The sequence below is a fragment of the Puma concolor genome, chromosome B1 (genome assembly GCF_028749965.1).
Source record: "Puma concolor isolate L17-30 chromosome B1, mPumCon1.1.hap2, whole genome shotgun sequence".
NCBI classification, from domain to species: domain Eukaryota; kingdom Metazoa; phylum Chordata; class Mammalia; order Carnivora; family Felidae; genus Puma; species Puma concolor.
The window spans coordinates 43,186,117-43,201,619 of NC_141670.1; the positions used below are offsets into that span (position 1 = coordinate 43,186,117).

Genomic DNA, 15,503 nt, shown 5'->3' on the forward strand with positions numbered 1-15,503 from the left:
ACCAGACACTACTTTTATTCCTTTATGTCTAACAAATTATTTCATCCTTATAACCTACACTTTTATAAAATTTGGGCATAATTGCTGTTCCAAATTCAAAGACGGATAAACAGAGATATGGAGGGATTAAATTAGTTGCTCTAGGTCACACTGCTAATTTGAAAGATAAGAGACATTATCATTAAAGTTGGAAAAAATATAAAAATGACAGGAACACTGCTATTTAGCATTGATCAATATGTCGCTCTGTGACGAAAGTAGTTCTTGCACTGAATATTGCATTTGTCAATAACTTGTGCTTGAATTTAGAAGAATAGATTTATTCTCATCAAATCTAAAATGTGGATAAAAATATTTCCTTTGAGTGTGTATTAGTGTATATTATAAAAATATATAGAAAGTGCAAAGACAGATCCTAGCTTATTAAAAATGGTCAGTTACAAGGTGGCTATTTTTATTCTTACAATAATTCGTATCAATAAGCTCACAGCTGTACTCATGGGAAAAAAATAGTATCTCATTCTCTAAATTTTATATGTGGTAAAGTAATAGCATACCATTTGGACTCCCAAGTTCTTCTTTTAGAATGAGTAGATCTCATGAAATTCCAAATCATGTTATTTATGTATATATAAACATACATGTATAATAATATATAATATAATATATATAATATAATATGATAATATAAATATATAGTATATGAAGGATAAATATAAAGTATATTGTGCATTAAATTTTTGTACAAAGTACAATTGCTCGATTCATGGCTTTACATTTAAAATTTTTGTTGTTGGCTGTTTTAACATTTTAGTTTTGTGACCGGGGACGGTGCACTCCTAAGGATTCATACTCAAAGAGAGTAAATTGTGACTCAGTTACAAATTGCAGTGGACATGGGGTATGTAATGGTTATTTCATTTCTACATATAGTTATTTTAGTTCACGTCAATAATATTTTCCAAGATAATATGGTTCAGAATTATTTGACATAGAAATTATGTTGAAAACTTTCAGTTAAATAAGGAAATTGTATTCCATTATTTATACATATGTACATGATTTATGTGCTATTGTTTTAGGCCTCATGAGCTTTGAACTTTGTACAGAAGTGCAATATGAAATGTAATCTATTATAATTTATATCAAGATTATGATACTTAGGAAATGAATTTATTAAGGATTATTCATACATATTTATACATACATGTAAATATATTTATGGTTGAGTGTATGTGTACTGATATATATTTAGACACACAATATATTTATATCAAAATATTATGATCTAATATTTTTGTGAGAGCAGAGTTTCTTGTCTATTCAGATCTCTTTCATCCTTTAGTGACTTCAATTTATTTCCCTGTATGTCCTCCATACTATATTTGAAAAGTCCTTCACTGATGGACTTTTGGATGTTAAATTTTAACTTAACTATTATAAGTAGTGGGACAATGGACATCGGGTACAGTAACCTTTGCACATTCATCTGACTTCTTGTTAAATTTTTAATGAAATATTATTGGCCACATTGATGTACTATTTAAATTTTTATAAATATTATATTGTGTTTAACGCATATCATACCAATTTTTGCTCTTTCCTATCAGGTATAAAAATATGCATTTCCTCAAATTCTGGCCAGACTAGCATCTCAGTTTTTGTAAATCACTTTTAACATGCTAAATCCATCGTTAATTTGTATTTACCTAATGATACGGTTTTTAAGCATGTATGTATAGTCGTATTTTCCATTTGCATTTTAATTTGTTCATCCACTGTGAAATTATCTACTAGGGAATAGAAATTTTGTAGTTTGTTTTTTTGAACATAAATTTGGCTTTAATTTTGTGGCTAGTGTCTCCTGCCATATTGATGCTTCACATTTTATATAATAATCCAGGAATAAAGTGACCTGCCTGCGTGTCTTAAATCAAAAATTTCTCCCAAATCACTTACATGTCCTATTATTAACAGTTTCTTTTCTATTTCTATCCTTTCTTATTTAATTTTAATTTCTTATTAATTTTTTCTATGAACCTACTGCTTCTGACCCTTCTTTCAATTACATGTATAGGTATTTTCTAACCTTCCTATTTCTAACAAAATACATTTAGGTATCTGTGTCTCATTAAGGAAGCTTCTCCTTTTGTTTTTTTCCCCATTTTTTGGAAAAGTTTGTTTTTATAACCACTATTTTTAAACCTAGCACAATTCAAAATAAATATTAACTTCTATTTTATAATTTTTTAATTAAAATATGTTGACAAACAATGTTACATTAGTTTCAGGTGTAGAATATAGTGATTCAACAACTCTGTATTATGATATGCTCACCATAAATGTAGCTATCATTTGCTATTACAGTATCATTGAATATATTCCCTCTGCTGTACCTATTAGCCCCATGACTTGTTCATTCTATAACTGGAAGCCTATATCTCCCACTCCTCTTTACACATTTTGCCCATTACCCCCACCTATTCCCCTTTATGGCAACCACCAGTTCTCTGTATTTACAGATTTAATCCTGCTTTTTTGTTTATTCATTTATTTTTTTTAGATTCCACATAGGAATGAAATCATATGATATTTGTCTTTCTTAGTCTGACTTATTTCAGTTAGCACAATATCTTCTAGGTCCATCCAACTTGTCACAAATGGGAAGATCTCTTCTTTTTTATGGCTGTGTAACACTCCATTGTTTAGATATACTGCATATTTATCCATTCATCTACTGATAGCCATTTAGGTTGCTTCCATATCTTTGCTAGTGTAAATAATGCTGCAATAACCAAAAGAGTGCAATATACTAATTAGTGATTTTGTTTTCATTGGGTGAATACTCAGTAGTAGAATTACTGGATTGTATGATAGTTCTATTTTTAATTTTGGGGGAAACTCCATACTGTTTTTGGACAGTGGCTGCACTAATTTACATTCTCACCAACAGTGCACAATGGTTCCCTTTTCTGCACATTCTCACCAACACTTGTTTTTTTCTTTCTTTCTTTCTTTCTTTCTTTCTTTCTTTCTTATTTATTTATTATTGTTTTGATACTAGCCATTCTGACTGTTGTGAGGTTATATCTCATTGTGGTTTTGATTTACATTTCACTGATGATTAGTATAATTTTTTGGTTCATAATTTTGTGCCTTTTTGGAATAAGGCATTTCAGTTTTATCAAGAAGGTTATCTTTTATTTGAAAACATACGAGACAAAAGAAAATCTTAATGACATTTAAAAGGTTAATGCATGGGAATTTGTTATATTTTATTTTAAAAATATTTGCCACATTAAAATAAATATACAAATTACAATACTTTAATAATTTACATTGACTAACAGAACAATGCATTTAATTTTTATGTTGTACATAAAATGACCTTATTTTTTATTTGGTTTTGGTTTCAGGTTTGCAATAATTTGCTTCATTGTCACTGTGATGTTGGATATACTCCTCCATATTGTAAACCATCACCATTATCACCAGGAGGAAGTATTGATAATGGGTTTTGGAGTAAAGGAAGTTAGTATCCAGATGAGTGTGTTTCAAAGAGCTTCCTCCCCTTTCAGAAATGGTCTGCATCTCCACTGACTGTGTGGTTATAGAGCACCTGACATATAGATAGTGCAACGAGGAACCTAAATTTCTATTTTATTTTACTTTATTTAATTTAAATTTAAGTATCCATAGCATATGGATAGTAGATGGTACAAAACATTTAAAAAATATTTGGTGGACATTGATGAACATATATAAGCATATTTGTTCTTTCTAAACTTCAAAATGTAAAAATCTTTGCAGTATAATTTCATTAATGTCTTTCCATCATTTGTACCTTTATACTTTATTTATATATGTCGTAAATCTGATAATAGATCATTGTTATATTGCCTTGAATAGATAATGAAATTTTAAAGATTTTTAATATAAATATTTACATTTACCCATCCATTTGCAGTTACCAAGGGCTTTTCAACTCTTCCATGTGGGTCATTTTTTTCTCTCTGAAAAAACTTCCTTTTATATTTCTTTTTGTTTGTACCTTGTGGTGGCCAATTGTCTCAGCTTTTGTCTTTAAAAGTTTTATAAAAATGTCTTAATTTCCAAAGACTATTTTCACTGGAATTAAATAATTCTACACTGAGAAGTTTTTCTTTCAGCAGTTCAAAGATGTAATCTTTGATTCTAGCTTATATCTTCTGATGAGAATACAGTGTCATTTTTTTTTTTTTTTTTTAGAGAGATTGTACTTGGAGGACAGGGGCAGAAGGAGAGAGAGAAAGAGAGAGAGAATCTTAAGCAGGCTCCACGCTGAGTGTGGAGCCCACTGTGGGGCTTGGTCCCATAACCCTGGAATCATGATCTGAGCTGAAATCAAGAGTCATATGCTCAACCAAATGAGCCACCTAGGAGCCCCTACAGTGCCATTCTTATTATTCTTCTGATTAATGTTTCTTTTATTTTTTTTATACTTCTTTTATATGTGTTTATGTTATACATTTTTATTTTACATGTTTATATGATTTTCCAGTTTCACTACAATTTATCAAGACATGTTTCTTTTTGAATTTATCCTGCTTACGTTGGCTGTGATTCTTGAATCCATAGGTTAATATGGCTTTGGAAATTTTGAAAAAAATCTTAAACCCTTGTCTCTTTTTAAATATTTTTTATTAAACATCTTTGGGTTTTAAAAAATGATACACAGTGACATTCGCTCTGTGGGATATAATTCAATGAGTATTGAAAAAAGCGCAGACTTTTGTTCCCAACACCACAGTCACAATGCGCAATAGATCTTTCACCTCAATAGTTCCCACTGGCTGCTCTTTTGTATTCATGCCCCACTGCCGATTCCTGGAAACAAATTACCTGTTCTTGTCCCTATAGATTTGCCTTGTTCAGAATGTCATTTGCGGTACATAATGCATTTCAGATCCATTCCTGTTGTCATAGGTCATATTCCTGTTTAAGAGTTCATTCATTTGTTTGTTTGTTTGGTTTGTTTTGTTTGTTTGTTAAGTAGGCTCCAGGCCCAATGTGGGGCATGAACTGCTAACCCTGAGATCAAAAGTTGTGTGCTATACCAACTGATCCAGCCAAGCGCTCCCTAATAGCTCATTCTTTTATTGTTAAGTAGGCTTCTATATTGAAATGATGCATTCTTATTTGCTTATCCAGTCAGCCATTGAAAGGTATTTGGGTTATTTCTAGATTTGGGCAATTTTAAATAAACCTGCTATAAACATGTGCACATAGACTTTTGTGTTTACGTAAATTTTCACCGTTTGGCTGGTAAACACCAAGGACTAAGATTTCTGGGTCATTTATAAGTGTTTAGTTTTTAGCAAATGTATTTTTAATTTTACAAGAAATAGCTTTGGGGTGCCTGGGTGGCTCGATTGGTTAAGCGTCCAATTTGATTTCAGCTCAGGTCATGATTTCACAACTTGTGAGTTCAGGCCTCGCATCAGGCTACGTGCTGAAAGTGTGGAGCCTGTTTGGCTGGGATTCTCTCTCTCTTTCTCTCTCTGTCCCTCCTCCACACCCACACATTCTCTCTCAAAATAAATAAACTTTAAAAAAAAAAAAGGAAAAAAATAGCGAAACTATTTTCTAACGTGAATGTACCAGTTTTCCTTCCTTGCATTTATCAATGAGAGTTCCAGTTTCTCTGCATGGATGTTGAACACTTCACAAACACTTGATGTTGTCATTTTTGTTTGGTTTGCTTTGATTTTGTTTTGCCAGTTGTAGATGTCCAATGATATCCCTCTGTGATTTTTATTTAATATGTTGAAATAATTATAGATTCACAAAGAGCTGCAAAAAAATGCAGATGGAAGTCCTATGTACCCTTTACTCAGATTCTGTCAGTTTTAACGTATTTTAATACTATAGTACAGTAGCAAAACAAGGAAATGGACATTATTAAAATCACAGACCTTATTCAGATTTCACTAGTATACATCTATATAGTGTATGTGTGTGTGTGTGTGTGTGTGTGTGTGTGTGTGTGTGTGTATAAGTGCATATGTGGGTGTTGGTATTCAGTTTCATGCAGTTCTACCACATGTTCAAGTTTGTGTAACCACCACCACAATCAAAATACAGAAGTCTATCATCACTTTATGGTTCCTAATATTACCCCTTTATATAGCTACACTGATCCCCTTTTCTGCCATTGCTAACTCCTGGTAATAGCTAAACTGCTATCTCTCTTATGTTATTTCATGAATGTTATACATATGGAATCATACAGTTTATATCTCTTGGAGATTGGCTTCTTTCTCTTCCGTAATTTCCATGAACTGCATCCAAATTGCTGCAAGTATAAATACTTCATGCCTTTTTATTGATGACCAGTGTTCTTTTGTACAGATGTATCAAACTACTGATGGATATTTGCCAATTTTTAGCTACTATGAATAGATCTCCAATGCACACGTGTGGAAAATTCTGAATGAAAGTAAAATTTGAATTCCCTGGGAAACATCCTCAAAAGTGAAATTGCTGGGTCAATAATAATCCATTTATAGATTTAAGAGCAACTGCCAAACTATTTTTCAGAGTAACTGTAACATTTGACATTCTTACCAACAGTATATGAATGACCCATTGTTTTGGCATCCTCACTAATATTTGGTGATATCACTGTTTTTTTGTTTTGTTTTTTTTTTGTTTTTTGGTTTTTGGTTTTGGGGTTTTTTTAGTCATTCTATTAGGTATGTATTAATTGTAGTTTTAATTTGAACTTCCCTAATGGGTAATGATGTTGAATGTCTTTAATGTGTTTATTTGGCGTCTGTATGTTCTCTTCAGTGAAAATCTGTTCATGTCTTTGCCCATTTTCTAATTAGACTGTGTTTTTTTAAACGTTGAATTTTTAGAGGTTTTTTTGGTTGGTTTTTTTTTTTTTTTTTGGTTTTTTGGTTTCATAGATAGATAGATAGATAATTTGAATACATTTTTTCCATGTCTGTAATTTGTTTTCCCTCAGACCCCAAATATTAATTCTTTTCTGATAAAGTCTACTTCTTTTCCTTAATGGATCATGCTTTTGGTGCCAAGTGTATGAACTCTTTATCAACCCGAAGATTTTCTGCCATGACATTTCTAAAAGATGCAGTTTTGTGTTTTACATTTAAGTCCATGATCCATTTTGAGTTACATTTTTAAAGGGTGGGAGGTTAACTTTTTGATTAACACATCTCCAATTGCTGCACCATAATTCTTTGAAAAAGCATTCCCTTGTCTTTTGAATTGTTTTTGTTCCTTCATCAATAATTAATTGGAAATTTTTGTGTTAGTGTATTTCTCACTTCTCTATTTTGTTCCATTTATCTGTGTGTCATTTTCTGCATTGTTATACTGTTCTGATTATTGTAACTGTATGGCAATCTTTGACATTGGGAAGAGTGTTTTTTCCCACTTTATTCTTCTTTTTCAAAATTGTTTTGACTATTCTAGGGTCTCCCTTCTATGTACATTTCAAGATAAGCTTATCTATGTTTAAAAACTTTTTGCTGTGATCTTAATTCAAATTATGTTAAACCTATGGAACAATTTAGGAAGGTTTCATATCTTTTCTATATATTATTGACCTTTCCAATCTACAGTAACCCATGCTTATAACAGCATTATTTACAATAGCTAAATGGTAGAAATATTTAAATGTCTATCAACAGATAAATGGAGAAACAAAATGTGTCATATACATACAAATGGACTATTATTCAGCTTTAAAAAGGAATGAAATTTGGACACCTGCTACAACGTGGATGGAATACGAAGACCTTATCCTAATTAAAACAAGCCAGTCACACTAGAACAAATATTGGATGATTCTGCTTTTATGAGGCACCTAGAATAGTCAAATTCATAGGGAAAAAAAAGAGAAGTGCACTTGTCAGGGATTGGGGGAGTGAAAATGATAAATTAATATTTAAGGGTTTAGTTTGTAGGGAAGAAAAAAGTTCTGGTGTTTGATGGTGGCAATGATGCACTTAAAAATGTTTAAAATTATAAACTTTATTGTGTATTTTTCCATGATAAAAATTAAATTAGGAAAAATTCCCTTTATGTTATCAAAAAAAATACAATATTTAGAAATAATGTTATGAAGTATAAGATATGCACTGAAAGCTAAACATGCATTATTGATGGAAAGATCTGCATAAAATGTAAAGACATGCCAGGTTCATGTATTAGAAGTCTCAATATTGTTGATACAGAAATACCCCTTAAATTGATCTACAAATTCAACACAATTCTTAACAAACCCGAGCACTATTTTTTTTAATTTTTTTTTGCAGAAGTTGATAAGCTGATCCTAAAAGTCATTCAGAAATTTAAGGGACATGGAATGGTAAAAGAAGTCTTGAAGAAAACTTGAAGCTGAAAACATACTTTCTAATTCCAAAAGATAATCCAAAGCTAAAGTAATCAAGATGGTGTAGTAATAACCTAAAGATAAGGATAGACATTAGTTCAATGGAATAGAATAGAGAGTCCAGAAATAAAACTTCATACTTATAGTCATTCATCTTTGACAAGGATGCCAAGTCAATTCAATGGGGAAAAAATGTCTTCAGCAAATGGGAGAAGTAGATAACCACATGTAAAAGAAAGAAGTTAGATTGCTACATCACAATATTCATAAAAATTAATGGAAAATAGATCATAGATCTAAATGTAAGATTTAAACGTATAAAACACAACACACATAACTAAGGTCACTTTGTGACCTTGGCATAGGCTATGTTTTTAGAGGGCATCAAAGCACAAGTGAAGACAGAACAATAGATTGATTGAACTTCATCAAAATTAAGAACTTTTGTAGAGCAAATGATACAAACAAGAAAGTGAAAAAGAATCTACCAAATGAGAGAAAATATGTGTAAATCTTATATCTCATATGGGATTTGTATCCAGAATATGTAAACAATACAAGTTCATAATAAAAAAGACTACTCAATAAAAAATAGGAAGAGATTTAAATATACACATTTCCATAAAAAAATTCAAATGGCCAATAAGACTATGAAAAAGATGCTCAACATTTTAGGAAAATGTAAGTCAAAACCAATGAGATACTGTTTAACATTCTTTAGGATGATTATAATAAAAATACAGGCAGGGCGCCTGGGTGGCCCAGTCATTTAAACATCTGAATCTATTTCAGCTCAGGTCAGGATCTCACAGTTTGTGAGATTGAGCCCCACATCGGGTTCTGTTGGGATTTTTTCTCTCTGCCCCTTCCCTGCTCACTCTCTATCTCTCTGTCTCTCTGTCTCTCTCTCTTTTAAAATAAAATAAACATTTTTTTTTTTTAAATATAGGCAACATGAGGACGTGGATAAATTGGGATCTCCTTGGTACTCTTTTTTCAGCACTGCTCTGACTCTGGTTTCTCCTTTCCACCCTCAACCCAGTGAGAGCTGCTATCTAATTAGCTTTAGGTTGTTTCAGACTGTGTATATGTTTATATATCTTTCCCCTTCTCTCCAGTGCTGCACCCTACAGATTCTAGCCATTACGAGTGTTGTGAATTCTTTCCTCTGCCTCCTTAACTCAGTGGTAATTCTGTATTTTATAGGACTTCAATTCTCTGTGCTGAGATCAGTAAATTGTCCATGGGTAAACTGGATTTTTATAAAATATATCATGTTCTTTCCTTCAGATATTATAGATTTGCATTTTTTGTTGATTTCCAGAAACCATTTCCTTCATGTATTTTGTCCTGTTTAATATTTCCATTTCTATTTCTAATTTCTGTTTCTATTTATTGTATTATAAAAAGGCTAGTTAAGCACTATTTAATGAAAAGTGTTCATCATGGCCAAACTGGAAGCCCTTTCTTCCTTAGAGTAATGGATATTGCCGAATTAATCCAATAATGATTAGGTCCAACTTCTTTAATCAGCCTTTGGAGTAACTAAGGACATGAGAAGGAAGCCCCACTTCCAATATGATAATTTTTAGTTAAGGTGAACTGATGGAGAGTTGACATTTCCTGATGGATGAGGGAGGAAAGGAGAGCTTTAAAAGGAGAGCCTAAACCCACTATATAGAGCTTAATTTTAATATTTTGTAGATATTTGTCAATTTATTTCCTATAATCCATGTAACATACTGAATTACTTTCTTTTAGGTAGATCACTTCTTAGATTCTGTCCATGTTTTGAAGTTACTGAATTTTTGTCTTTTTTTGAAAGACACTAAATTCATTTGCATTTAGTGCCATCATAGTTGTTTTAAGGGTAATTCTGATTGCTTAATTTAGCATTATGTACTTTAGTTATCTGGTTTATTTATTTTGTTTAACTGGACTAAGACTTCATAGAGTTTTCTAATTTTCTGTAATGACTTTATAACACCTAGAGGAATATTTATTTTTCTAATTAATGTAGCTAAAAATAGAACAATATCACTATATATAGCTAATATGGAAATTTAACCTAGTTTACAGTCATTAATTGTTTTTAAAAGTAGCCATCAGTTATGTCAGTAATTTTTTATTAAGTTAGTTAAAAAAAAAACTCTTTTTGCTCTATTTTATTTAATGAAAGAACTTATTAAATAAGAATATTAATTTAATGAATTCTAAGTAGTTCGTAGAAAAGAATGCAATAGAATAAATATATTTAATAAAACACCAAACTAAAGATTAAATATAGACATAAAGATTAAAAGTAAGTGTTGGGGCGCTTGGGTGGCTCAGTCGGTTAAGCATCCGACTTCGGCTTAGGTCATGATCTCACGGTTCCTGAGTTAGAGCTCCTCGTTGGGCCCTGTGCTGACAGCTCAGAGCCTGGAGCTTGCTTTGGATTCTGTCTCCTTCTCTCTCTGCCCCTCCCCACATGTGCTCTCTCTGTCTCTCAAAAATAAATAAATGAAAAAATAATTTAAAAATAAATATTGTTATTGATATAGATAGATATAGATACACATACACATATGTAATTGTGGTGGATTTTGGGGAATAGTCACAGAATATAGGAAAATACATATTATTTGAATCCCTAACTTTTATAGTTAAAATTACTAATATGCTTTGAATATATGTTTTGAAAATGTTAAAAGGTACTGTCATGTTTTTAGGTGGAGATGAATACCTGTTTATAAAACAACATGTGGCTTCTCGAAAACATGGCCTCTTGTTTGGTTTCTACATTTTTCTACCTTTCCTTATTTTAATTGCCATCCTTGCTTTTAAATGGAATAAAATACAACTTTGGAACCGAGAGGGAATAGAAAATAAAGGGTAAATAAATTTATTATTGTCTATATTTAATATTAAAATATATTATGGGAAGAATCCAAATGTAATTCAGAATATTGCAAATAGGGATTCCTAGATAGTTTGTGCTATGTTTAGAAATATTGAGTCTTTGTATACAGATTTTTTTCTAAATTTCAGTTAGTTAGGTATCTTTTTATGTTATTATAGGTCCAGAGACAACTGAAGATACTCAGTTAATTCATAGCGCATTTCAAATAGGAAACCAGGTTGACTATAATTGCTTTAGGAGAAGTTTCTACTTTCCAAGCAACCCCACTTTCCTTGAATTGACATTCATCTGTGGTAAGGAGAGTAATAGAGATAGAGAAGCAAATTTTGTAAATAGAATATGTAGAAGGTGAGAAAAATTTAAAAAAATAAGATAATGAAGAAAGAACATGGAACATGATGCATTTTACACTTAATATTGTTCGTGTATTTCCAAAAATAAAATTGAGGTACTTTCACAATTGTTTTTACTTTTTTGGTAGAGCTGAGCTTGATTAGGTCTTTTATTTTAATTAAACACAATTTATATATAACATTAGTTTCATATATATATAATATAATAATTCAATATTTGTATATATTACAAAACGATCACCACAATAAGTCTAGTTAACATCTGTCACCATATATAGTTACAAATGTTTTCTTCTTGTGATGAGGACTTTTAAGATCTACTCTTTTAGCAAGTTTCAAATATTCAATACAGTGTTATTAATTATAGTCACCATATTGTTTATTATATACCCATGACTTATTTATTTTATAACTGGAAGTTTGTACCTTTTGACCCCCTTCACACATTTTGCCTACCCTCTACCCTCATGTCTGGCAACTACTAATCTGTTCTTCTATTTCCTGTGTCTATAAGGGTTTTTTTTCCTTTCCTTTTTTTTTTAAATTTTAGATTCCACATATAAGTGAGATCATATGGTAATTGACCTTCTCTGTCTGAATTACTTCACTTAAATGCTTTTTTCTCTACTATAACACCAATATAAGCCAGAACTTTGCTTAGTGAATATTTAGGAAAATGAGAGTGCAGAAGTAAAGGTAAATAAGTGGGGCTTGTTGTTCCATGCTAAAGGAAAATGTCTCCATTTCTTGTGTAGATGGAGATAAAATAATAGAAAATTTCCACCAACACCTCTATTTCCCAAGTTCGTTAATTTTATTTCTCAACAAGTTACAGCAACGAGTTAAAGTCAATGTAGTATTCTGCATAATTTATATATGCATTTACATAATCATCAATTTGTTACAATTTATTTAAAGTCTTCTGGTGATCTTAAGAGATCTTGACAAAATCTGAATAGTTGCTAGAAGGAAACCTGATTTTTGGAAGAGAGATTATAGTAAGGGATCATGAATCATAAATAACAAAATCTAGTCGCAACAGCCTAAGTTTTAGATCAAGTGGCTTTAGGGCCACAAGGGTAAGAAATGATGTACAGCTGACGTCCAAAGGGATGATAATGAATTGGACAGTCAGGAAATAGGTTATTCTTTCTATCACCCAAAGGTTTATGAGTGAAATAATCTCTTCTTGTCTCTCTATCCATTCTTCCAAAATGACTGCTCTGCTTGCACATGGTCCAGTTTACCTATCTTAATCCTTTTCAGATTTGTTTTCAAATAAAATACGAATAATCTTTCCACACCCAATGCTTCTTAGATCATATTCTCAAGAGATACAAGAAAATAGCTGTGTAAGTGTACCTAAATTTAGCCAATGTTCTGTCTGGATTTATAATTCTGAGTTAGGTGTTCAAACTTGATCTTATCATCTGTGGGTAAGGTATTGTTGCTATGTAATAAGAACGTGAACACAATGACATGCCTCTTCAACAGGAGTATAGGAGCCAAAGGAAAAAAATGGAGGTTTAATGCCACAGCATGTAACAATGTAGCTGAAAGATACAGAAACCTCATTAAGGACCTCAGTAATAAAAGTGAAATAGTTACTTACATAGTTATTTGATAGAATAATATAATTGGAGATATGGTAATTTAAGAATTTGAAGACTTGTGTGTAAATCGTCTTTTTTAACTTTGGAGAAGCATTATCAAACATACTACTATTTCATCCTGTCTTTCATGTAGACAAAAATAGAAAAAAAGTACTCGATGGATTTAAGTTTGAAATTTTAAATGCTTAACATTCTTAAAACCTAGATCAACATTAGAAAGACCAAATGCTAGACATGTGATCACTGAGTGGGATATGGGAAGCAAAGGCGATAGTGGTACATGTGAATGGAGTAAATAGTACAAATCTAGTTTTTCTACTTTTCTTGATTTTAAGACTACGTGTTACATAACCCTAAAAGTAATGCTATTTCTTTTATGCAGATATATATCAGAAGACAGCAGTAGTAACAGCAACCTGTCATAGAATTAAAGGTGAATTGAAGGAGTCAAATTATTTTAAATGATGTAGTTTTTTTAAATTTTTATGAAATTAAAAAATTTAATTTTTAACTATTTCATGAAATAGTTTTTTAAATTTCTAACAATACTTCCTATTCCACATTTCATCATACTGATTCTTACTTATCAATATCATATACTAAAACAAAGACTGAACTCATTTTGTAATTTTGTTTTATATTAATTTAGAAATGTTAATGTTCACTAATATTAGCCAGAGACTTATTAACCAACATTTTTGTAATGACAAATTATTTTAAAATGTTTTAAATGTCTATTTATTTATCTTGAGAGAGAAAGAGAGAGCATATGAGCAGGGAAGGGTCAGAAAGAGGGAGACAGAGAATCCCAAGCAGGCTCTGCACTGTCAGCACAGTGCCTGACAGAGGGCTCAAATCCATGAACCATGAAATCATGACCTGAGCTAAAACCAAAAGTTGGATACTTAACTGACTGAGCCTCCCAAGTGCCCCAAGAAATTATTTTAAAGAGAATTTAAAGATGTTCTTAAAATATTTATGAGCATTTATGCATCCTGCTCCCACGCTTGGGGTTCCCATTGGTAGTTACACAGATTGACTCCTGATGTTTACATTTCTTTCTCACTAAGACTCCATGGCTATTGTTATTCTCAGTTTAAAGTGAGGGAACAGGCATAAGGAATTTAATTCCCTATGTGTACAGGTTGTAGTAAGTTTGAGCCAGAGTTTCATTTAAGACAACCAGACTCTAGGGTTTAACTCTTAAGTACTCTACAATTTTGCACAGTTTGATGTATGCCTGGTAATGAGAAGGAATTTACAATCATTGAGGATCTATTAGATGCCAGGCAAAATGATAAATGCAGTGTCCCTCCAGGGTAGAAAGACAATTCTTTACTATAAGATGGGATAATGTTTGCATCTCTATATATTATATATATATATATATATATATATATATATGTACACACATATACATACTTGCATATATACAGATATATCTGAATATATTCTGTATATATCTATATATAATATATTCTATATATTAGGTATATATCTGTATATATTCAAATTTGTAAGTCAATACATAAAGAAATCATAATACTTGACATGTTATACCTATCACTGTGAATAAGTGGAAAAATTAAAAATTCAACCATGAGTGAAAACAAGAGTTCACTCACTTACTAATCTGCTATTCCTCCATATCTTACTTTGATGGAGAGTTAAGTCAATGGATCTCTGTTTCCCCATCTTCTGCTACGAAAGAAAACATAATTACTACCTGTTATGAAAAATAGTCTTATTTCTCAGTAGGGATAATTGGGAGATTTGGTGATGAGGGAGAAGCTGGTTTTAAATTCAATTGGTTTTAAATATAATCCAATGAGTGGGCCCTATTCAGCAAGAGATGTGTAAACAAAGAATTGGAGGATTTGCAAGTATTGACTCAGTTTAGATATTTAAAGGAGGTACTTGAACTCCCAGGTTCAGTTCATATGGGGCTTTTATTTAAATGTAAAGGATACAGTGCAGCAAGAGAGAGTGCAGGCAAGCAATGGGCACCAGAGAGATACCTCATGCACAAGGTCTCAAGGTTCCTTACTTTAAATTTTAAACAGCCCATTATAAATTCCACTGCCAATGTCTTGGCAAAAAGTGAAACCAAGCATCCAGGCTTTCCCAGAGATAAAGATAGAGCTTTTCCATTCCAGCTGTAAATCAACTCCTTACAGAGGCATAGAGCTGGCAGAGCTCCTAGGCAGGAGCTTTCCAAGCATGTGAATGATCCA

General features: G+C 31.5%; 1 protein-coding gene across 4 annotated transcripts in view; it reads left to right on the forward strand.

The window, feature by feature from the left end:
- LOC112858929 (A disintegrin and metallopeptidase domain 3-like) overlaps positions 1-15,503 on the forward strand; it is a 115,854-nt gene that overhangs the window by 99,118 nt on the left and 1,233 nt on the right. For all 4 annotated transcript variants that reach the window (XM_086703638.1, XM_086703639.1, XM_086703640.1 and 1 more), the window contains 4 exons: positions 815-901; positions 3,417-3,531; positions 11,113-11,275; positions 13,652-13,702. In XM_086703638.1, the coding sequence (XP_086559764.1) occupies positions 815-901; positions 3,417-3,531; positions 11,113-11,275; positions 13,652-13,694 (408 nt within the window). In that variant the 3' untranslated portion in view covers positions 13,695-13,702. The remainder of the gene's footprint in view (positions 1-814; positions 902-3,416; positions 3,532-11,112; positions 11,276-13,651; positions 13,703-15,503) is intronic.